Here is a 25,755-nt window from a genome sequence, read left to right as displayed (position 1 = left end):
ATAAGAAGTCAAGTTTATGAAAAAATATGTAAAGTAATAAATAATAAATATTTTTGGTTCAAATCTGTCTGAAATTCATGAACTCAAGCTACTGCCATTCTGATAAGTTATAGGCTACCTTACCTGTTCTTGTTCCCACAAACAGCATTGATGTTCCCTCTGTGTCTGATACCTAGTAAAAGGAAACCTCAACTCAATAAAACATTTTAAAAAGTGCTACCCTCGGGGTAATACAAATTCCTGTCAGCCATCTCCTTACCACATTGAGTATGATAGAAAATGCTGTGGGTATTGGGGGGTTATTTATTGACATACCTGTGTAGGGCTTTGTATCTCTGGAAAGGTCCTCTCTGTAAAGGTACAAGAATTAACATTGAGACAAAAATAACTTTAGAAATGGATAACATACACTGTATGGCATTTTCATCTTGTGTGCTCTTGTATTTATTTGAGTAATTTAGCAGATGCTCTTTTCCAGAGCGACTCAATGAGTGCATACATTTTCATACTGGTCCCCCGTCGGAATCGAACCCACAACCCTGGCGCCATGCTCTACCAGCTGAGGAACACGGGAACTGTACCAGCACACCCTGTATATAGCTACATTCTTGTGTATTTGATTTGAATCCTCGTGTTACTATTTTGTATTTGTTTTTTAACTGCATCGTTTGGAAGGGCTCGTAAGCAAGCATTTCACTGTAAAGTCCGTTGTATTCGGTGCATGTGACAAATAAAATGTGAGTTGATTCAGTGTTGAATGTTTCTCACTTGTTCATCTGGGCAATTAAAACAATAAATGAAACTGTACAATTCCCAAAATAATCTCACCAGATACAGGAGCTTTTATTTTTCTTCTAATTGCTACTGCCGTCACTGCTGATATCACAGCTAGTACCACCAACCCCACTACAGCAGGTATTATTACAGTCATGGAAAGGGAGGTCTGTGGTCCACATTCAGAGTCGGACCAATGAGTTCCAGGTTTAATTTGCTGACGCTTCAAGGTATCACATCTATAATAAGAGAAATAGACCACTGGTAAATCAACAATGTGGTCATCCAACTTTCAGTTTCACATTTCTATGTTAATATTGTAGTGTTTAGCTTATATTTTGAAGGAAATAACCATTATACATGAGCCATACTTACTGTGTGTATGTCTGGCAGGATGTAAATGATCCATCTGAATAGGTATCACCAGTACAGTCAGAACACACAGTATCTGTAGATGTTGTTCCTGCACCAACACAGGGTGAAACTCATTAAGGATCCTAACTTCAGATGTGCTTAACTCACGACTGCATAAATCATGTACTGATGTCAATGGAAGATTTGCATGAAGACATACCTGTGTGGCTGATGTATTGACCAGGTTTACAGCTGCTGTGTCTCTGGGCTGCTCTACAACCATCCTTAGTTGGGTCTAGACAGTAGAACTCCTCCAGTGTCCCACAGATTGTGTCTGATGAAGGTGTACATGACTGCTTTACCTTCAAACCAAATCCAGGGTCACAGTTTGTACACGGTACGCATGCCGTAAGACCATTGGGTTCATCAAGGAAAGTGGAGTCGGTACAGGGGACACAGGAAGTACTTGTAAATTCTGTACAGTGTTTATGTACCCGGTTTCCTGTGGGATAAAGGTCAGTGTCATGGATTGATTGATATTGGAATTTATTTTCTTCATAATAATCCATATAGTATACAGAGCTGGTCCTTACCTGGAGAACACATAGGACAGCATTCATCACCTGTTCTGTACTCTGCTCTACCACATGCAATAGAGCGCTCAATGGTTAGAAACACCAAAATGATTGGTAGCTCTATCTGTAAATAGAGAACATGAAAACATATCATCACTGTTTAAAAATATGTTTCAGTCTATTTTGTACAGCAATGGTTTCATAAAACCAGTACATTAGAGTCAATGCGGCAGGGTGGGGGGGGTCACACATAGGAAAAGCGGGGTTGAAGAGTTTGGGGTTAGGGTGGAGATGAGAGTTGAGATTGAGGAGCGATTGACAGTTTCAAGTTGAGATAAATCATATTTAATGTTTTCCATGTTTCCATTTGCTTTTTCAAGACCATCTCCCTTCTGGAAGATTTGACTATGTTCAAAGACAAAAAAAAATCTAGACAATTTTCAAAACAGGGTTTATAATTAAAGTTAGAATTTGACAGAAATTGTGTATACTCTTGAGCATACTATCTGGTGCCAAGTGTGCCTACAGCTGTGGTATGAAAGGTTGCCAAGCCACTAGGTGTACACAACCGAAATGTTTAACATACTATCCATTTCGCTTTGAAACTGCGCAGTGGTTCTCCAATCCTCACCATCTCACTGGAATAAGGGCCACCACCATGGATTCTTAGGAGTTTTGAATTATAACAATGGCACCATCCCTGTTGTCTTCAATCTTAACGTAGACCTTGAGTCACGGACTAATACAACTATTGGAAGACAAGGGAAAAGGTTTAATACACAATATTAAAATACACAGCACAACAAACGAATGGTAAGATCTGATTAATTCGATTGAATGCAATTTCATCTTTGATGGTAATATTATTGTATTTCAGTGTAATGTGAACCAACATTTTCAGCCTGGACAGCCTCTATTTACCTGTCTTTTGACGAATCACTATCGTCTGAACGAACATCGGCTAGCACACGCATTTCAACACTTGAGCCAGTGGGTACATTAAACATGCTACATTACAGTCAATGCAACATTCAGACTGCAGCAAAGGCGCCGGCTTCCTCCTTTACCAACTTTGAAAACGAGCAGGGTAAACTTTTATTCTTTTTTAAAATTAAAGACGGGTCAAATATGCCTACAGTAATAAAACAGTTTCCACAAACAGGCAGCATTTCGTAAGCAGTCTCACAAAAAGGAGGGCTTATTGTCCCTGTCTCAAAAACACAACTCTATCACAACGTAATAACAATATGACCTAACCTAATAACATGACCAGTCACCTTACATTTACATGTTCGTAATTTAGCAGACACTCTTATCCAGAGCGACTTAAATGTATGGCTGTCCCCAACTAAAAAAAATCTTGGTCGACCAAGAGTATTCTGTTCTTCGACCAATTGATTGGTTTGAATTTTAAAACGTGTATTTTTCCAAATATAGACATATCCTATGTGTTTAAATCACACATGTTTTATATTCACTGAGCTTGTCTGATCCTTTAAGCGCATTGTTTGATGAAATAATTAAGATGCAAATGACTAGAGAGAGTCCGACCAGCAATTGATTTGATTGTGCCGGGCCAGTATCAGACTTGCTGCTCTGTGGAAAAAAAATAAAAAATCAGCGAGTGACTGTGTGACTAGCACCCTTCGTCTCCTTCTCCTCTCTGCTGCAGCAACCACCAGTGTCTATCGCACTGTTTGTGTTGCTGAAGCTGCAACATAATTACAGACATTTCTGAATGAAATGTTCTGTTACCGAAATCCTTTATTTGTTTAGGAAAAACCTTAAACCCTCGCTTAAACCCCTCGCCGTATGCTGTGTGATGACATAAAGAAATGAATGATACAGTAGCCTATATAAGTATTGAAATATAGGCCTAAGTAAGTTACGGTATTAAGACTAAACAGGAAGCGCTCTTAGGCCTACAGCTCAATGGTGGCTATACAAGGCTGCTATACTAAGCCTACTAATGATTTAAATATTTATTTAACCTTTTCTTTAACTAGGCAAGTCATTTAAGAACAAATTATTATTTACAATGACGGCCTGCCCCGGACGACGCTGAGCCAATTGTGCACCACCCTATGGGACTCCCAATCACGGGCGGATGTGATGCAGCCTGGATTCGAACCAGGTACTGCAGTGACGCCACTTGCAGTGAGATGCAGCGTCTTACTTATTATTATTATTATAATGATCATAACAATAGTAATAACAATAAGGAGATCAAGAAAAAAAGAGGGTTATTCTTTTTCTGACAATTTGGAACACTAAAAAAATTATACCAGAGGCAGGTCAAATGAAAAAAAGTGTAAAGCCTTTATTACAGCAAAGCAAAGATAAACAACAAACACTCAAACAGGCAACAAAAGCAGGATTTGTCTTATTTCTGTAGCTATACATGGATGATTTATAAAGCCAGACACATTTAACAGTTATGCTATTGATTATAGACCTAATTAATTTGGGGTTTCCTCTCTCCTCACTTTTCTCAGACAATAAGGCAAGGGCTGTTTCCTCTTCTCCTAACTCCGCTGCTGCCTCCGCCGCATTGTTCTCAACACCAATATGCTGGTTAACTTAGCTATTATGCACATAGCAAAATGGTCTAGGAAAAGGCGCCAATTCAACAGCGCACTGGTGTGTTTCAGAACACAGGACAGCGACCACTATCCAACGCAGGAGAAGACACATTTGTTATAAAGTAACATTATTTTTATTAGCATTGCACCATTGTTCTTGGGTAATGTAACCATGTACAATTTCAGTAGCAGATGTCTTAGAGTGATGGACTGTGCCATCCCCACGGCCTCCACAATGGATTAGTCCACTCAGACAAGCGTGAATCAGACAGGTGTCTTGTACACCATAATAAAGAAAATATTTTTGCTACTGTTCGACTAAAGAAATCTTGGTCGAGCAACAGCCTATCGACCAAACAATCGACCACACTGGGCAATGGTGTAGAGACTGGACAATACATATTTAGCACAATCCCCTCAAGTTGGCAGGTGCATTTCTTTCCTCAATGGCTTTACTTTTCATAATTGAACTGTATTTACAGGTTTTGACTTCAGGGTTGACGTACACGGGGGAATGTGCCATGTTTGAGGCAAGGATGTGTAGCCCATTTTAATGTAATGAGCTATGGTTTACAGTAAACCGATGGCATGGTTGCACTGTCCCTGGCCAGCTGTGCATTGCATTTAGTCTCAATGATGGACTTTCAGAGAACTCCACCTGGGGAAAAAGTCAAAAGAGAAGTGAGTTAGACAACACAAGTAGACCTAATATGTATTTCAATACACCATAAGGGACACAAAGAAAAGCTAATGAAATGGATTGTCCATACAATTCCATAATGTATTAATTTTGGCTAAAACAAAGCAGAACAATGCAAAAAAGGCACCTTAACGATATTAAAAACAAAACTTGGAGGTTTGATTATTGCATGGATTTTCAGTAGTGATTCGTTGTTTTTTTAATACTACAAAGTATTTGTATTATAAGACGGGCCCAAATTATGCCATTTGGGTCTATTAAATTAACTGAAAATCCATAAACCATTTGCATTTCATCAGTGCGTTTAGCAAGCCGATTTGAAATCATGTCGCTAACTGAAACAGGCTGAACTTGAAAATAAAGGGATGTCATTTCAGAGAAAGTGGCTTGATTATTGTAACGTTACTATTCTGGATGAAAATGGCAATTGTGTACATTTTATACACATATACAGTACCTTCCATTTGTGGATTGCGCGGTCGTGGCATCCTAGAGCACTACTAGAACGCATACTACCACACTTGCCATTTGAGTCGTGCATTCAAGCGCATTTCTAGCTTTTTCAAAAGTAGTCATCCAAATTTGCACTAGAAGCAGCCATACTCAATTGATACCCCTACTTACCTAACTGACCAGCAAACTACCTGAATTATGTAAGGATCATTCTTTCAAATTGAGCAAAACGATCTTGCCCTCATACTACACCTGCCTGCCTCACATTGAACCACGATGACAAACACAGCCACCACAACATGAAACATTGGCTAACTAACGATACTTGGCTACGAAGATTGTATGTAGCAAAAGCTGAAAGGATTCAGTAACATAGTTTATTTGACAATGTTAAAATAGCAACGTTACACCTTTGTCAACCTACGACGTTACGTTAGCTAACTAACAGTAGCTTAATTACCTAGCTAGAAATAAAACGCATACTGTATACATAATCTTACCTTGTACATCGTGAATGTAACCCTCGATCCAGTTACTGTAACCTTTTATTTGGACTGACTTGGACAGTGTGACTGGCGTCTTCATCTCCCCATTTATCGATATAAATTGTAGCCGGAAATTCCCTCATGTACTTTCTGTATTGATTTGTTGTTAATAAAAATTACAAATAAAAAAATATATAAAAAAATTGTAGCCGGAAAGAGGTCCACGGCATTGTTGTTTACACTGGCGATATTCGGGGGTTTCCCACCTCAGCCCCGCTCGCTTTCCTTTCAAAATGGCGCATATTCCACAGATAATTTTTTTTACATTTTAAATCTTAGTTTATACTCCGGGGTTTCCACAGCCACAAAATCAATATAAGAAACAACAGTTTTATTTAAGGTTAGGCATAAAGTTAGCAGTGTGGTTAAGGTTATGTGTACAATCACATTTTATGATACATATAAGATCGGCACTAGTAACTATAACTACACGGTAACTATTCACGAACATACTCGATCGCCATATTGGGCTGCAGCTACCCATAGTAGTTCCTGCTATACGCAGACACATAAACATTGTTGTATACGCGGGTTCATCTGACTCGGGTAGTAGATAAAGGGGCTTCATTGTCAAAATCCCTAAGTATCCCTTTACCATTTTGAGTTAAAACATTCTCTCAAACACAATTTAAGGCGCTCTAGAGTATAGCCTCCATAGTTATACTGTAGTTAACAGTGAAGGGCGTTCACTCACTGCTGGTCGTTCGACGTCCCTAAATCCAGTCAACTCACACAATTATTGCATGGCGGTGTTTGACGACATAACAAAAATCATGTTGCAAAATACGACACTATGCACATGCAATCAGTATTGAATAATGTTACCACACACTGCAGTCTTACCTGATTACCGACTAGTTTGCGATCACTTTCGTGTGAGGGCAGGTTGCCAGGTCTAGCAAAAATGTATAATTGTATTTATTTATTTCACCAGTAGGCCAGTTGAGAACAAGTTCTCATTTACACCTGCCAAGATAAAGCAAAGCAGTACGACCTAAACAACACAGAGTTGCACATGGGATAAACAATCATACAGTCTATAACACAGTAGAAAAATCTGTATACAGAGTGTGCAAATTAAGTAAGGTGGTAAGGCAATAAATAGTCCAATAATGGTGAAGTAATTACAATTTAGCAATTTACACTGGAGTGATATATGTGCAGATGAGGATGTGCAAGTAGAAAAACTGGTGTGCAAAAGAGCAGAAAAACAAATATGGGGATTAGGTAGGTAGTTGGTTGGTTGGATGTGCTATTTACAGTGGATTTAAAAAGTCTACACACCCTGTTAAAATGCCAGGTTTTTGTGATGTAAAATAATGAGACAAAGATAAATCATGTCAGAACATTTTCCTCCTTTAATGTGACCTATAACGTGAACAATTCAATTGAAAAACAAACTGAAATATTTGAGGGGGAAAAATAAAAACTCATAATAACCTGGTTGCATAAGTGTGCACACCCTCTTATAACTGGGGATGTGGCTGTGTTCAGAATTAACCAATCACATTCAAACTCATGTTAAATAGAAGTTATTACACACCTGCCATCATTTAAAGTGACTCTGATTAATCACAAATAAAGTTCAGCTGTTCTTGTAAGATTTTCCTGACATTTTCTTAGTTGCATCTCAGAGCAAAAGCCATGGTCCGCAGAGAGCTTCCAAAGCATCAGAGGGATCTCATTGTTGAAAGATATCAGTCAGGAGAAGGGTAGAAAAGAATTTCCAAAGCATTACATCACAAAAACCTGCCATTTTAACAGGGGTGTGTAGACTTTTTATATCCACTGTACAGATGGGCTGTAAAAAAGAAAATATAATTTGCCCTTATTAAACTCGCCAGATAATTTTCCATCAATTGATGTCGATTTAACTTGTTTGATTGCAATGATTAAGCAATAAGGTCTGAGGAGGTGTGGTAGGCTATATGGCAACTAGTGGTATATTGGCCATATACCACAAACCCCTGAGGTGCCTTATTGCTATTGAAGTTATTAGCAATGTAAATAGAACAGTAAAAAGTTTTTTTTTTGTCATACCAGTGGTACACAGTATGATATATCACAGCTTACAACCAATCAGCATTCAGGGCTCAAATCACCCAGTTTATAATTGTAACTATAAACTGGGTAGTTCGAGCCCTAAATGCTAATTGGCTGATAGCCGTGGTATATCAGACCGTATACCATGGGTATGACAAAACATTTATTTTTACATCTCTAATTACGTCAGTAACCAGTTTATAATAGCAATAAGGCACCTCAGGGGTTTGTGGTATATGGCCAATATACCACGACTAAGGGCTGTATACAGGCACTCCGCGTTGCATCTAATTTCAGGGAAAAGTCCACAATGAAACTGATATTAAATTTGGAGAATGATACATTTGCAATAGACCTGTGACCATTATCACAATTGATAACTATCAATTTAATTAACTTAACATGGCCGTTAATAATTGCATAATAACACAAGGCTACAACAACAATACACTGAAGTTATAGGCTATTATTTTAAATCTGTTTGCCAGCTGCAGGTAGGCTACACAAGTGGCACAAATTGATTTGCAATGACTCCAGCCATATCGTCATTTCAACATATTAATTGCAACAGTAGCCTACAATGGCATATAAATGAATAAGCTACTTGATTGCCAACAGATGCAAATTAATGTATCATTCTCCACATTTAATGTCTATTTCATCGTGTAATTTTGCCCATAACAGAAGCATGCGAGGGAGTTCCATAGCTTCCATTTCAAATGTCCACTTGCACAGTGCTCGGGAACCAATAACTGAGCATATGTAAAACCCTTTTCGCTTGATACATATTGAAAAAGTCAACGTTAGTTTAAAGTAAACCGCATTCTATCTGAGTGAATTTATCTTGAGCTCTAGTGCGCCTAAAGTCATTTCCCAGTGCTTTACCGCGGTTACGTCAGTTCTAGCGCGTTAATATGTTTTATGGAAAAAGTGTTCGAAATAGGTGTCTCCATAATGACAATCTAAATAGCCTACCTACAACCAATGTTGACCTCTAATTTTATTGGGCACCGAGCAAATGTTTGGTCTTGTGAGCAACTTCCAGCGTGCTTTTAGAGCAAACACGGAGGCTGAACCCTTACAGTTTTAGACAGTAACCAGAAGGCTATTGTGGATATCTGAGCATAATGTAGGTCCACCAACAAAACCAATGGAGCAAATTCCATAACATTTTCACAAGGAAATTGCTTTTGATTTCTATGATATAGCCTACAGTATCCTATGTGTGATGTTCAATGCAGGCCTACATTGCATAAGACTTTTAAAAAGTTTTTACATTATGAAGGGCTTGACATTAATTCATCATTGTTGGCCTCCTGAGTGGTGCAGCGGTCTAAGTCAATGCATTGCAGTGCTAGAGGCATCACTACAGACCTGGTTTCGATCCCGGGCTGTATCACAACTGGCCGTGATCGGGAGTCCCATAGGGCGGCACACAATTGGCCCAGTGTTGGGAGGGTTTGGCCGGGGTAGGCCGTCATTGTAAATAAGAATATGTTCTTAACTGACTTGCCTAGTTTAATAAAAAACGTTTTGTTTTACTATGTCTGTAACATCATGGGCCAAATAGGTGCATGTAAATTGCATTGTATTGTGTTGTATGATTCAAGAAACCACAACAAAATACAATTAATTATTACCATACAATGAATTAGACAATGTAGACTACACTACCCCTCTGCCTATTGGCCTATTTGCATAGTCAAGCCCGTCTCAAAATATAACACTGCCGCTTTAATGAAGACGTAAGCTTTTTACCGGACGGACTTTTCAAAGACAGTAAGAAATGTAGCCTACACGGTTTGTGCTCTTGTGGGAAGCAGTAACTCCGCATTGCTGACCTATACTTATCTACAACTGGGATAATAACGCGATAACAAAAAATATCAACAAATGTGCACACGTGCGGCTCTGCGCTCTGATCTGAAAAGCGCATTCACTCGCGAGTGACTGAAAGATCGCTCGTGGGCTACCCCTGCCCATACAATTCTACTCCATTGATCTCTGGCTGTGCCTACAACAATATCACAGACTCAATATTGTAAAGTTAGATTTGGTTTGGTTTGTTGCAATGAAAAGCGACTGATATGTTTATTCGATCACAGAAAAAAAACATTGATCTATAAAGTGCAAACTAATGGGGAAAACTCAGTGAAATGCAATCTCTTGCGTCTTTGCACAGCATGGCATTTCAGTTCAGGAGGAGGTGCGTGACTGCGCAGTTTAGAGGGAACATTGCCTACATCTGGTAAAACGTTGTCACCACGTGCGCGCGTGCTGCTCTGTCTTCGTGACTCAGCTGCAGCACTCACTCAACCAGTGCTCTCAACACATGTGCGCACACTCCAGCCCAGCCCATCACTCACTCACTCACTCAGTAACAGCCTGGTCACAGTGAAATATATTCACGGATAATGGTAACTTATTTTGTACATAATATTGATGCTATCATCTCTTATGAGGAGCTTCTGGATATCAGAACAGTGATTACTCACCTCGAACTGGATGAAGATTTATTTATTTAATGAGTCTGACAGAAAGGATATAATGTTGCTCCCAGACAAGGCCCAAATCCACATAATTCGCATCAAGAAAAGAAGGAAATACAGGGGGAGGAGATCGGGGTGCCTTGTTACAATTCGTTGGCGAGTGGGTAACCCGCCTCTACCATCCGTTCTATTGGCCAATGTGCAATCACTGGAGAATAAACTGGATGAGCTCCATTCGAGCCTATCTTATCAACGGGACATTAAAAAAAGTAACATCTTATGTTCCACCGGGTTGTGGCTGAACAACGACATGGATAACTTACAGCTGGCTTGGTTTTCTGTGCATCGGCAAGAAAGAATAGCTGCCTCCGGTAAGACAAGGGGTCGATGTGTGGGTGTGTCTATTTGTCAATAACAGCTGGTGCACGAAATTGAATATTAAGGAAGTCTCGAGGTTTTGCTCGCCTGAGGTAGAGTATCTCATAATAATCTGTAGACCACACTATTTACCAAGAGAGTTTATCTATATTTTTCTATTTACCACCACAAACCAATGCGGCACTAAGACCGCACTCAACAAACAGTATTAGGCCATAACCAAACAAGAAAATTCTCATCCAGGGGCGGCGCTCCTAGTGGCCGGGGACTTTAATGCAGGGAAACAAACCCGTTTTATGTAATTTCTTCCAGCATGTTACATGTGCAACCAGAGGGGAAAAAACTCTAGACAACCTTTACTCCACACACAGAGACGCATACAAAGCTCTCCCTCGCCCTGAATTTGGCAAATCTGACCATAATGCTATCCTCCCGATTCCTGCTTACAAGCAAAAACTAAAGCAGGAAGTACCAGTGACTTGCTCAATACGGAAGTGGTCAGATGATGCAGATGCTACACTACAGGACTGTTTTGCTAGCACAGACTGGAATATGTTCCGGGATTCATCCAATGGCATTGACGAGTACACCACATCAATAAGTGCATCAATGATGTCGTCCCCACAGTGACCGTACATACATACCCCAACCAGACGCCATGGATGACAGGCAACATCCGCACTGAGCTAAAGGTTAGAGCTACTGCTTTCAAGGAGCGGGACTCTAACCCAGATGCTTATACGAAATCCAAGAACACCAATGTAACCTGCCTAAATGACTACTGACCCGTAGCACTCACGTCTGTAGCCATGAAGTGCTTTGAAAGGCTGGTAATGGCTCACATCAACACCATTATCCCAGAAACCCTAGACCCAATACAATTTGCATACCGACTCCAACAAATCCACAGATGATGGAATCTTTATTGCACTCCACATTGCCCTTTCCCACCTGGACAAAAGGAACACCTACATGTGAATGCTATTCGTAGACTACAGCTCAGCGTTCAATACCATAGTGCCCTCAAAGCTCATCACTAAGCTAAGGACCCTGGGACTAAACACCTCCCTCTGCAACTGGATCCTGGACTTCCTGACGGGCCACCCCCAGGTGGTAAGGGTAGGTAACAACACATTTACCACGCTGATCCTCAACACAAGCACGCCCCAGGGGTGCGTGCTTAGTCCCCTCATGTACTCCTTGTTCACCCATGACTGCATGGCCAGGCACGACTCCAACACCATTATTAATTAATTAATATTGCTACTCCTACTGCTCTCTCTTCGTCTGCCCACGTGTTGTCGCATACCCCTAGAGCATCGAGCCAGCGGGGTGGTGGCACTGGAATCCTCATCTCTCCCAAGTGGACATTCTCTCTTTCTCCGCTGACCCATCTGTCTATCTCCTCATTTGAATTCCATGCTGTCACAGTTACCAGCCATTTCAAGCTTAACATCCTTATCATTTATCGCCCTCCAGGTTCCCTTGGAGAGTTCATCAATGAGCTTGACGCCTTGATAAGTTCCTTTCCTGAGGATGGCTCACCTCTCACAGTTCTGGGTGACTTTAACCTCCCCACGTCTACCTTTGACTCATTCCTCTCTGCCTCCTTCTTTCCACTCCTCTCCTCTTTTGACCTCACCCTCTCACCTTCCCCCCTACTCACAAGGCAGGCAATACGCTTGACCTCATCTATACTAGATGCTGTTCTTCCACTAATCTCATTGCAACTCCCCTCCAAATCTCCGACCACTACCTTGTATCCTTTTCCCTCTTGCTCTCATCCAACACTTCTCACTCTGCCCCTACTCGGATGGTATTGCGCCGTCCCAACCTTCGCTCTCTCTCTCCCGCTACTCTCTCCTCTTCCATCCTATCATCTCTTCCCTCTGCTCAAACCTTCTCCAACCTATCTCCTGATTCTGCCTCCTCAACCCTCCTCTCCTCCCTTTCTGCATCCTTTGATTTTCTCTGTCCCCTATCCTCCAGGCCGGCTCGGTCCTCCCCTCCTGCTCCGTGGCTCGACGACTCACTACGAGCTCACAGAACAAGGCTCCGGGCAGCCGAGCGGAAATGGAGGAAAACTCGCCTCCCTGCGGACCTGGCATCCTTTCACTCACTCCTCTCTACATTCTCCTCTTCTGTCTCTGCTGCTAAAGCCACTTTCTACCACTCTAAATTCCAAGCATCTGCCTCTAACCCTAGGAAGCTCTTTGCTACCTTCTCCTCCCTCCTGAATCCTCCTCCCCCTCCCCCCCCCTCCTCCCTCTCTACGGATGACTTCGTCAACCATTTTGAAAAGAAGGTTGACGATATCCGATCCTCGTTTGCTAAGTCAAACGACACCGCTGGTCCTGCTCACACTGCCCTACCCTGTGCTTTGACCTCTTTCTCCCCTCTCTCTCCAGATGAAATCTCGCGTCTTGTGACGGCCGGCCGCCCAACAACCTGCCCACTTGACCCTATCCCCTCCTCTCTTCTCCAGACCATTTCCGGAGACCTTCTCCCCTTCCTCACCTCGCTCATCAACTCATCCTTGACCGCTGGCTACGTCCCTTCCGTCTTCAAGAGAGCGAGAGTTGCACCCCTTCTGAAAAAACCTACACTCGATCCCTCCGATGTCAACAACTACAGTCCAGTATCCCTTCTTTCTTTTCTCTCCAAAACTCTTGAACGTGCCGTCCTTGGCCAGCTCTCCTGCTATCTCTCTCAGAATGACCTTCTTGATCCTAATCAGTCAGGTTTCAAGACTGGGCATTCAACTGAGACTGCTCTTCTCTGTGTCACGGAGGCTCTCCGCACTGCTAAAGCTAACTCTCTCTCCTCTGCTCTCATCCTTCTAGACCTATCTGCTGCCTTTGATACTGTGAACCATCAGATCCTCCTCTCCACCCTCTCCGAGTTGGGCATCTCCGGCGCGGCCCACGCTTGGATTGCGTCCTACCTGACAGGTCGCTCCTACCAGGTGGCGTGGCGAGAATCTGTCTCCGCACCATGCGCTCTCACCACTGGTGTCCCCCAGGGCTCTGTTCTAGGCCCTCTCCTATTCTCGCTATACACCAAGTCACTTGGCTCTGTCATATCCTCACATGGTCTCTCCTATCATTGCTATGCAGACGACACACAATTAATCTTCTCCTTTCCCCCTTCTGATAACCAGGCGGCGAATCGCATCTCTGCATGTCTGTCAGACATATCAGTGTGGATGACGGATCACCAGCTCAAGTTGAACCTCGGCAAGACGGAGCTGCTCTTCCTCCCGGGGAAGGACTGCCCGTTCCATGAACTCGCCATCACGGTTGACAACTCCCTTGTGTCCTCCTCCCAGAGTGCTAAGAACCTTGGCGTGATCCTGGACAACACCCTGTCGTTCTCCACTAACATCAAGGCGGTGACCCGATCCTGTAGGTTCATGCTCTACAACATTCGCAGAGTACGACCCTGCCTCACACAGGAAGCGGCGCAGGTCCTAATCCAGGCACTTGTCATCTCCCGTCTGGATTACTGCAACTCGCTGTTGGCTGGGCTCCCTGCCTGTGCCATTAAACCCCTACAACTCATCCAGAACGCCGCAGCCCGTCTGGTGTTCAACCTTCCCAAGTTCTCTCACGTCACCCCGCTCCTCCGCTCTCTCCACTGGCTTCCAGTTGAAGCTCGCATCCGCTACAAGACCATGGTGATTGCCTACGGAGCTGTGAAGGGAACGGCACCTCCATACCTTCAGGCTCTGATCAGGCCCTACACCCAAACAAGGGCACTGCGTTCATCCACCACTGGCCTGCTGGCCCCCCTACCTCTGAGGAAGCACAGTTCCCGCTCAGCCCAGTCAAAACTGTTCGCTGCTCTGGCACCCCAATGGTGGAACAAGCTCCCTCACGACGCCAGGACAGCGGAGTCAATCACCACCTTCCGGAGACACCTGAAACCCCACCTCTTTAAGGAATACCTAGGATAGGATAAAGTAATCCTTCTAAACCCCCCCCCCCCCCCCTTAAAAGATTTAGATGCACTATTGTAAAGTGGTTGTTCCACTGGATATCATAAGGTGAATGCACCATTTTGTAAGTCGCTCTGGATAAGAGCGTCTGCTAAATGACTTAAATGTAAATGTAAATGTAAATTAAGTTTGCAGACGACACACAGTGGTAGGCCTGATCACCGACAACAATGAGACAGCCAATAGGTAGGAGGTCAGAGACCTGGCAGTGTGGTGCCAGGCTAACAACCTCTCCGTCAACGTGATCAAGACGATCGTAGACTAAAGGAAAAGGAAGGCCGAGCACGCACCTATTCTCATCGACGGGACTGTCGTGGAGCAGGTTGAGAGCTTCAAGTTCCTTGGCATCCACATTACCAACTAACTATTATGTTCCAAACACACCAAGACAGTCGTGAAGAGGGCACAACAACACCTACTCAGGAGACTGAAAAGATTTGGCATGGGTCCTCAAATCCTCAAAAGGTTCTACAGCTGCACCATCGAGAGCATCCTGACTGGTTGCATCACCACTTGGTATGGTAACTGCTCGGTCTCCGACCGCAAGGCGCTACAGAGGGTAGTGTGTATGGCCCAGTACATCACTGCGGCCAAGCTTCCTGCCATCCAGGACCTCTATACCAGGCGGTGTCAGTGGAAGGCCCTAAAATTTGCCAAAGACTCCAGCCACCCTAGTCATAGACTGTTCTCTCTGCTACTGAACGGCGAGACAAGAGGAACCGGAGAGGCAAGTCTAGTTCCAAAAGGCTTCTTAACAGCTTCTACCCCACTCCTGAACAGCTAATCAAATGGCTACCTGGACTATTTGCATTGCCCCACCACTTTTATGCTGCTGCTATTCTGTTTATTATATATGTATAATTACTTTACCTCTACCTACATGTACATATTACCTGAATTATATCTGTATATAGCCTCGTTACTGTTATTTTATTGTTGCTCTTAATTTTTTATTTTTTTTATTTTTTTTACCTCAGTTTTAGTAAATACTTTCTTAACACTTATTTTTCTTAACTACATTGTTGGTTAAGGGCTTGTAAGTAAGCATTTCCCTGTAAGGTCTACTGCCACTGTTGTACTCGGCGCATGTGACAAATATACATTTATTTGATTGGTAATTTAGAAGTAGAACAAAAACCCGCGACCAATACATATTCACCTATAACATTGTTTTCAAATGACAGAATTTCACAAGAAAATGACGGACATGGCAACCGTTTGAGGGACTTTCCAAAGCAGCGGTGTTCTTCTTCGATGAGGTTTAACGGTGGTTGGCATCCAATAAATGTTGCATTACCGCCACCTACTAGACTGGAGTACAACTCCCTTATACTTTGCTTAAAAAAAAAAAAAGGAAATGCATCAACAAATACCCTACCATCATTAAAAACCCACCACCCTACTCCGCTATTTAAATATATCGAGTACTACCTCTGGCCAACAGCCTGAAAGGACGGGACACCACCATTCAACACACCCAGTAACTCGTCAAGTCTCATACACCCAAATACTTCTCTGCAGCTGCCACCACAACCTCAATTTTCTGCGACTTACCTTCCATCCCTGCAGTACAGATGATAAGCATTGCTATAAACGCTCAAATTCCCCCCTACACACCGCTGCCACATGCCCATAAGCTTGATACCTGTAACAACGCAATGTATTCAGCACAAAAGCTCGTACGGGATAAATATCCTAACACCACTTTTGTCGGGCAAAGACAACATCAAAACTCAAAAGAACAGACAACAACTCTTCTGTTTCACCACTCACGCCCCCCTGTCTGCGTCGCACCAAACGACGAGCATCACAAACACCGGGAATCTTCCCCTTCAGTCGGTCAACTTTCACATTTACCGCTACCCAGGTAATCAACTGCTTTCAACGGCGTCCTTTTCTAGAGAGCAAAACGATTCACAGCTCTCGATGAAATCCCGGACATTACTTTCACTTCTAAAATCGCCAATGTCTCTTTTAAATTCGTTTTTTATTTTTCAATTTCAGCCAAGGGGAGGGTTTAGTATTTTTTAAATGTAATCCAGCGGAGGGTCATGATAATTGATTAATTTCTCAGTGTTTTAGAAATTGTCTATTTCTCAGTGTTTTAGAAATAGTTGCTTATTAGGCAATATATCGATGTGTGCCCTCATCTCGGATTCTCCGCTAGGCGCGCAATTTCAAGTGCGCCTATAGGCTATTTTAGTGTGGTCACAATCAAATGATCCACAGCCTATATGCTACTATGGGCATGCTCTAAGATAGCTACTGTGTGTGTGTAGCTACTGCTGCATTACACAGTGCAATGGATATTCCAAATCTGAGCCTCGACCTGCTCTGCTCTCGCTGATCAAGTACTTTGTGTGCTGCCTAACCAATGGCTGTGCTGTGTAGGCCTATGGTGGCAGTTCAAGAGGGGAGTCAAATGATTCTTCTGAAAATAATTTGATTAGGCCTAGTCCAAAAAGGACTAGCCTATGTTCACAATGATGGAAAAACGACCTAATTGTCATACTGTAGTAAAAGTAAAGATAGCTTAATAGAAAATGACTCAAGTAAAAGTGAAAGTCATCCAGGAAAATACTACTTAAGGGAAAGTCTAAAAGTATGATGTGTTATTAATTTTTTTAAATATATTCTTGTACATTGTGGACAATTCTCTGACATGCTGTGATGTACACCACAGGTCAAATGTTTTAGAACACCTACTCATTCAAGGGTTTTTCTTTATTTTTACTATTTTCTACATTGTAGAATAATAGTGAAGACATCAAAACTATGAAATAACACGTATGGAATCATGTCGTAACCAAAAAAGTTAAACAAATCAAAATATATTTGATATTTTAGATTCTTCAAAGTAGCCACCCTTTGCCTTGATGACAGCTTTGCACACTCTTGGCATTCTCTCAACTAGCTTCACCTGGAATGCTTTTCCAACAGTCTTGAAGGAGTTCCCACATACAGCAACCTAGCGGTCAGGCTGATCTTAGGCTAAATTTGGACCAAAACGGACAGACTAAACAGCCCAAAATGGGCCGACTAATTTTGGGCAAAATATTGTAGCCAAATTCTAAGTTCTCTTGGTCCCTTATAATTATCTGTAAGTTGATTTTTGATCTGTTTTTGTGAGCGATGTGGCCACTTTTGTTTCCTGCCACTTCAATTGAAGGGTGTTGCTACTCTGTTGCGGTAAAACCACATGCGGTTATTATGAGGATGACAGCATCTAATGTTGGCTTCAACTTGGCTTTACATACAAATCCTTCCATTAAAAAGGAACCTAGTTTTTGATCTCTTTCTCATTATAAAACAGCGATGGTGTGATTAATGCTACCACTATTCATGGATTTATTATGTGTGCCTGCATCGGCCACATACTGTAGGCTACAGAAGAATTGCCATGCATGCATCTCATCTATTTAGTCAGTCAATGTCCACATCATTCTCAAATATTTTATAATGTAACAATAATTGGTATATCAAGGCCTAACAAATAAATGAATCCTAAAGTGGTAATGGCCTACTTTTTAAAATATTCTTTCTTTATTTATTTCTTTACACTTTGTGCATGATTGTTTTTGTGGGAGGGGTTCTATATTAGGCCCTATATGTACAAATACATAAATTATACAATTGTATAACATTGAGGTTCTTGACAATTACAATTTAAGTTATTGAAAAAGTCCCAAAAAGCCCTTGAATTTGACTTGCCAATGTCTGTATGAACATTTTCAATACATTTGCAAAAATGACAAACACGTTAACACTTTCTCTTTAAGGGATATTGTGTGTAGATGGGTGAGAGAAAAATATATATTTGATCCATTTTGAATTCAGGCTGTGAATTTTTGGGGAATAAGTCAAGGGGTGTGTGATCAGTAGCAAACATTCTGTGACATCAGTCAGAATACAGGATTAGTTGGGAGTTTTTTATTTTTTTTATTTAACATTTATTTAACTAGGCTAGTCAGTAAAGAACAAATTCTTATTTACAATACAAGTGTAAGTAAAAACGAATGCAAATAAGTTAGAAATTGTGCTACTAATGCGCATGACGGCACAAACATGTCTCGTAAATATGTTTTCGTTTGGTTATCTTTTGGAAATTGTAGAAATAAAACATTTTCCTTCTTCAGAAGTTCCAGCTAGGCAGGCTAACGTTAGTTAGCTAATTAATTTTCTATCTATCCTACAGTAGACATATATTAATTATATATTTCATATAAGTAGACATACACTCATAATCGACTGTAGCGCATATAAAGCACCCATATAAAGCTACCGGTGGCTAAAAACACAATCATCGGGGGATGAACGAGTGACGAATTTCCGGCCAAGGGTGGTCCATTGAACTTCCTACTGCCTGAGCTATGTTGTTGATGTAAATTGAGAAGAGCGTGGGGCCTAGGATTGAGCCTTGGGGTACTCCCTTCGTGACAGGCAGTGGCTGAGACAGCAGTTTTTCTGACTTTATACACTGCACTCTTTGAGAAAGGTAGTTAGCAAACCAGGCCAAAGACCCCTCAGAGACACCAATACTCCTTAGCCGGCCCACAAGAATGGAATGGTCAACCGTATCAAAAGCTTTGACCAAGTCAATAAAAATAGCAGCACAACACAGATGTTTTTTGGGGGGTCAAGGTTCAGTAGCTCCTTTAGCACCTCAGACTCAGTGATTGTCTGCAGGGAGAAACTTTGTAGCGGGGCAGGGGAAAGAGGGAGAAGCATTGGGGATAGTCGCATTAGAAGGGGTGGGAGATGAGGAAATGTTGGACGGGCAAGGAGGCATGACTGAGTCAAATAGGAATCCTGACTTAATGAAGTGGTGATTAAAGAGCTCAGCCATGTGCTTCTTGTCAGTAACAATCACATCATCAACATTAAGGGACATGGGCAGCTGTGAGAAGGAGGGTTTATTCTCCAGGTCTTTAACCGTTTTCCAGAACTTCTTGGGGATAGACGCACAGAGAGAGAACTGATCCTTAAAGTAACTAACTTTGGCCTTCCGGGTAGCCTCTGAGTGCACTTATTTCCCATTTGCTTGAACGAGAGCCAGTCAGCCTGAGTATGCGTGCCGAGCCTTTCGCCAAATGCAATTCGTGAGGTGGAGTAACTCTGCAAGATCACGATCAAACCAGGGGCTGAACCTGTTTTTAATTCTCATTTTCTTTATGGGGGTGTGTTTGTTAACAATACCACTGAAAATATACTGCTCAAAAAAATAAAGGGAACACTTAAACAACACATCCTAGATCTGAATGAAAGAAATCATCTTATTAAATACTTTTTTCTTTACATAGTTGAATGTGCTGACAACAAAATCACACAAAAAGAATCAATGGAAATCCAATTTATCAACCCATGGAGGTCTGGATTTGGAGTCACACTCAAAATTAAAGTGGAAAACCACACTACAGGCTGATCCAACTTTGATGTAATGTCCTTTAAAACAAGTCAAAATGAGGCTCAGTAGTGTGTGTGGCCTCCACGTGCCTGTATGATCTCCCTACAACGCCTGGGCATGCTCCTGATGAGGTGGCGGATGGTCTCCTGAGGGATCTCCTCCCAGATCTGGACTAAAGCATCCGCCAACTCCTGGACAGTCTGTGGTGCACTGTGGCGTTGGTGGATGGAGCGAGACATAATGTCCCAGATGTGCTCAATTGGATTCAGGTCTGGGGAACGGGCGGGCCAGTCCATAGCATCAATGCCTTCCTCTTGCAGGAACTGCTGACACACTCCAGCCACATGAGGTCTAGCATTGTCTTGCATTAGGAGGAACCCAGGGCCAACCGCACCAGCATATGGTCTCACAAGGGGTCTGAGGATCTCATCTCGGTACCTAATGGCAGTTAGGCTACCTCTGGCGAGCACATGGAGGGCTGTGCGGCCCCCCAAAGAAATGCCACCCCACACCATGACTGACCCACCGCCAAACCGGTCATCCTGGAGGATGTTGCAGGCAGCAGAACGTTCTCCACGGCGTCTCCAGACTCTGTCACGTCTGTCACGTGCTCAGTGTGAAACTGCTTTCATCTGTGAAGAGCACAGGGCGCCAGTAGCGAATTTGCCAATCTTGGTGTTCTCTGGCAAATGCCAAACGTCCTGCACGGTGTTGGGCTGTAAGCACAACCCCCACCTGTGGACGTCGGGCCCTCATACCACCCTCATGGAGTCTGTTTCTGACCGTTTGAGCAGACACATGCACATTTGTGGCCTGCTGGAGGTCATTTTGCAAGGCTCTGGCAGTGCTTCTCCTGCTCCTCCTTGCACAAAGGCAGAGGTAGCGGTCCTGCTGCTGGGTTGTTGCCCTCCTACGACCTCCTCCATGTCTCCTGATGTACTGGCCTGTCTCCTGGTAGCGCCTCCATGCTCTGGACACTACTCTGACAGACACAGCAAACCTTCTTGCCACAGCTCGCATTGATGTGCCATCCTGGATGAGCTGCACTACCTGAGCCACGTGTGTGGGTTGTAGACTCCGTCTCATGCTGCCACTAGAGTGAAAGCACCGCCAGCATTCAAAAGTGACCAAAACATCAGTCAGGAACATAGGAACTGAGAAGTGGTCTGTGGTCCCCACCTGCAGAACCACTCCTTTATTGGGGGTGTCTTGCTAATTGCCTATAATTTCCACCTGTTGTCTATTCCATTTGCACAACAGCATGTAAAATGTATTGTCAATCAGTGTTGCTTCCTAAGTGGACAGTTTGATTTCACAGAAGTGTGATTGACTTACATTTACATTTAAGTCATTTAGCAGACGCTCTTATCCAGAGCGACTTACAAATTGGTGCATTCACCTTATAATATCCAGTGGAACAAGCACTTTACAATAGTGCATCTAAATCTTTAAGGGGGGGTTAGAAGGATTACTTTATCCTATCCCAGGTATTCCTTAAAGAGGTGGGGTTTCAGGTGACTCCGGAAGGTGGTGATTGACTCCGCTGTCCTGGCGTCGTGAGGGAGCTTGTTCCACCATTGGGGTGCCAGAGCAGCGAACAGTTTTGACTGGGCTGAGCGGGAACTGTGCTTCCTCAGAGGTAGGGAGGCGAGCAGGCCAGAGGTGGATGAACGCAGTGCCCTTGTTTGGGTGTAGGGCCTGATCAGAGCCTGAAGGTACGGAGGTGCCGTTCCCCTCACAGCTCCATAGGCAAGCACCATGGTCTTGTAGCGGATGCGAGCTTCGACTGGAAGCCAGTGGAGAGAGCGGAGGAGCGGGGTGACGTGAGAGAACTTGGGAAGGTTGAACACCAGACGGGCTGCGGCGTTCTGGATGAGTTGTAGGGGTTTAATGGCACAGGCAGGGAGCCCAGCCAACAACGAGTTGCAGTAATCCAGACGGGAGATGACAAGTGCCTGGATTAGGACCTGCGCCGCTTCCTGTGTGAGGCAGGGTCGTACTCTGCGAATGTTGTAGAGCATGAACCTACAGGATCGGGTCACCGCCTTGATGTTAGTGGAGAACGACAGGGTGTTGTCCAGGGTCACGCCGAGGCTCTTAGCACTCTGGGAGGAGGACACAAGGGAGTTGTCAACCGTGATGGCGAGATCATGGAACGGGCAGTCCTTCCCCGGGAGGAAGAGCAGCTCCGTCTTGCCGAGGTTCAGCTTGAGGTGGTGATCCGTCATCCACACTGATATGTCTGCCAGACATGCAGAGATGCGATTCGCCACCTGGAGTTACATTGTGTTGTTTAAGTGTTCCCTTTATTTTTTTGAGCGGTGTATATAAAAAGAAGGTCCAAGCGTCTTCGACAGAGGGGATCAAGCTGATTCTATACTATTTTACAGAGGCCAGTTCATGAAGGAAGGCTTGCTCATTAAAGTTTTTTAGCAAGCGTCTATGAAAAATCAGGACAGGTCGTTTCACTGACACAGGCTGTAAAACAGTGATCACTACACACATTACAGAAACACCAGACTGATACCTATAAGGATTATTTGTGAGGATAACATCAAGGCGAGTAGCCTTTTCTGGAATGTTTGGTGTCATACCTTGTGGGATTGGTAATAATCTGAGAAAGATTTAGGGAGTCCCATTGCTTTAGGATTTGGTCAGGTGGTTTATGCATGTCCCAGTTTAGGTCACCTAGCAGGACAAATTCAGACTTAGTGTAAGGGGCCAGGAGAGAGCTTAGGGCAGGTAGGGTACAGGCTGATGGAAAACGATATCACCCAGCAACAGTCAACAAAGCTATTTGAAAGTTTAATGCTTAAAACCAGCAAATCAAATTGTTTGGGGACAGATTTGGTGGAGACAACCGAGCACAGAAGGTGATCATTGGTAAAGATTGCCACTCCCCCACCTTTGGAAGATCTATCTTGCCTTAAAAGGTTATAACCAGAAAGGTTAACATCATTATTCACAACACTCTTCCTTAACCACGTCTCAGTAATGACCAACACATCTGGAATGGAGCTGTGAACCCACACTTTCAATTGATCTATTTCAGGTAATAAGCTTCTAGTGTTAACGTGCAGAAAACCCAGGCAGACAGGCCAGGGCAGACGGTGAACAGATCGCCAGGTGGAATCCAAGCAGCAGTGAAGCAGGCAATGGGATTAGGTGTCACACCCAGTTGGGAGAAGCTTTTATTTCTAGAGGCAGATTTCTTGTAGAAAATGCCAGTGGATGGTCTTTGAACAGCAGGAGGGGGTTTCAAAGACTCATGCAACTTGTTGGGCCCAAAGGCGTCGACACCGTTCACTTCACACCTCAGTGCTAATTGAAGTTGTATCTGTTCAGTCCTAGCAAGCCTGGCAGCCTTAACTCAGCATTCAGTCCCCATAAAGTAAAATACATCTTTGTAATGTACTTTATTTGTAATTTTTCTCTTTCTTCTTGGCTTTCAAAATAGCATCAGACCAAACACTACTTACTCAGTTCCAGGTTAGATGGTGTCCTCAGGTCTCATGGTGTCCTCAGGTCTCTTGTTTGCTACAGCACCCTACGTATAGCTTGGAAACAGGAAACCTTGGTAGCAGTAATCTTTCCGGTTAATTTTGGCCAAAATGACTTGCTGTTTTGACTTGCTTCACTTAACCAACCACGTTCAGGTTCTCTCATTGAAGCAGGGATTCTGAGCCTCCAAAAGGTCTAACAAGCCAATCATATTTAATTTTGATCTCTTTTTGATAATGATTACTGAATGATTTCCTTTACAAGTCAGTGTTTAAGACAGCTCTGTGTCACCGTTCTTTTACACAACTTGTCAATCATCTTTTAGGTTTCATTAAAAGCTCTGCAAGACTTCTCATAAAGAATGACAAAAAAAATGACTGAAGCAGATAGCAGAGGCATAATCACACTGGAAGAGCTGTGTTTGTGGCCATGTTCCAAGACACAGACAAGGCCACCAAGCAAGATTAGATCCGTTTTACGTCTTATACCCTGTTAGGGCTAGGGGGCAGTATTGACACGGCTGGATAAAAAACGTACCCGATTTAATCTGGTTACTACTCCTGCCCAGTAACTAGAATATGCATATAATTATTGGCTTTGGATAGAAAACACCCTAAAGTTTCTAAAACTGTTTGAATGGTGTCTGTGAGTATAACAGAACTCATATGGCAGGCAAAAACCTGAGAAGATTTCATGCAGGAAGTGGCCTGTCTGACAAGGTGTCGTTCTTCTTGTCTCTGTTTATTGAAGAGTGAGGATCTTAGCTGTCCCGTGACACTTCCTACGGCTGCCATAGGTTCTCAGAAGGCGGCAAAATGCTGAATCGTGGCTTTGCAGGCTCTGGCTGAAACAAAGTAGCGCGTTTGGGTAGTGGCTGGTTACAGTACTGTGAGACTCAGGCTCGTGCCCGCGTCGACCGAAAGCTTTGTTTTCTTTCCTCTGTTTAGCTAAATGGACATTCCCGGTCGGAATATTATCGCTTTTTTACGAGAAAAATGGCATAAAAATGGATTTTAAACAGCGGTTGACATGCTTCGAAGTACGGTAATGGAATATTTAGATTTTTTTTTTGTCACGAATTGCGCCATGCGCACGACCCTGATTTACCATTCCGGATAGTTTCTGGAACGCACGAACAAAACGCCGCTATTCGGATATAACGATGGATTATTTTGGACCAAACCAACATTTGTTATTGAAGTAGCAGTCCTGGGAGTGCATTCTGACGAAGACAACAAAACTATTACTTTTGTAATAGTAAATCTGATATTGGTGAGTGCTAAACTTGCCGGGTGTCTAAATAGCTAGCCCGTGATGGCTGGGCTATGTACTTAGAATATTGCAAAATGTGCTTTCACCAAAAAGCTATTTTAAAATCGGACATATCGAGTGCATAGAGGAGTTCTGTATCTATAATTCTTAAAATAATTGTTATGCTTTTTGTGAACGTTTATCGTGAGTAATTTAGTAAATTGTTAGTGAATTCGCCGGAAGTTTGCTAGTTCTGAACGTCACATGCTAATGTAAAAAGCTGGTTTTTGATATAAATATGAACTTGATTGAACAAAACATGCATGTATTGTATAACATAATGTCCTAGGGTTGTCATCTGATGAAGATCATCAAAGGTTAGTGCTGCATTTAGCTGTTTTCTGGGTTTTTGTGACATTATATGCTAGCTTGAAAAATGGGTGTCTGATTATTTCTGGCTTGGTACTCTGCTGACATAATCTAATGTTTTGCTTTCGTTGTAAAGCCTTTTTGAAATCGGAGAGTGTGGTTAGATTAACGAGAGTCTTGTCTTTAAATAGCTGTAAAGTAGTCATATGTTTGAGAAATTGAAGTAATAGCATTTCAAAGGTTTTGAAAATCGCGCCACAGGATTCAACTGGCTTTACGTAGGTGGGACGAATTCGTCCCGCCTGCCCCAGAGAGGTTATACCAGACTATAACATTACAT

At 42.8% G+C, this 25,755-nt stretch overlaps 1 protein-coding gene across 2 annotated transcripts; it reads right to left on the bottom strand.

The window, feature by feature from the left end:
• Positions 1-276: 276 nt before the first annotated feature.
• Positions 277-6,961, bottom strand: LOC106572813 (tumor necrosis factor receptor superfamily member 5). 2 transcript variants are annotated; one of them, XM_082962239.1, is made up of 6 exons: positions 6,827-6,961; positions 2,335-4,943; positions 1,722-1,827; positions 1,349-1,630; positions 1,150-1,237; positions 277-1,013 (listed from the first exon to the last, which is right to left on the bottom strand). In XM_082962239.1, the coding sequence occupies exons 2-6, from the start codon at positions 2,335-2,337 to the stop codon at positions 785-787; spliced, it is 708 nt and encodes a 235-aa protein (XP_082818365.1). In that variant the 5' UTR covers positions 2,338-4,943; positions 6,827-6,961; the 3' UTR covers positions 277-784. The 2 variants fall into 2 exon arrangements, with proteins under 2 accessions (XP_082818365.1, XP_082818364.1); XM_082962238.1 differs by lacking the exon at positions 6,827-6,961 and adding an exon at positions 5,939-6,820.
• Between the last annotated feature and the right edge of the window lie 18,794 nt (positions 6,962-25,755).

This window comes from Salmo salar, chromosome 15 (assembly GCF_965601325.2).
Source record: "Salmo salar chromosome 15, fSalSal1, whole genome shotgun sequence".
NCBI lineage: Eukaryota > Metazoa > Chordata > Actinopteri > Salmoniformes > Salmonidae > Salmo > Salmo salar.
This window is presented reverse-complemented; position numbering and strand designations above follow the sequence as displayed.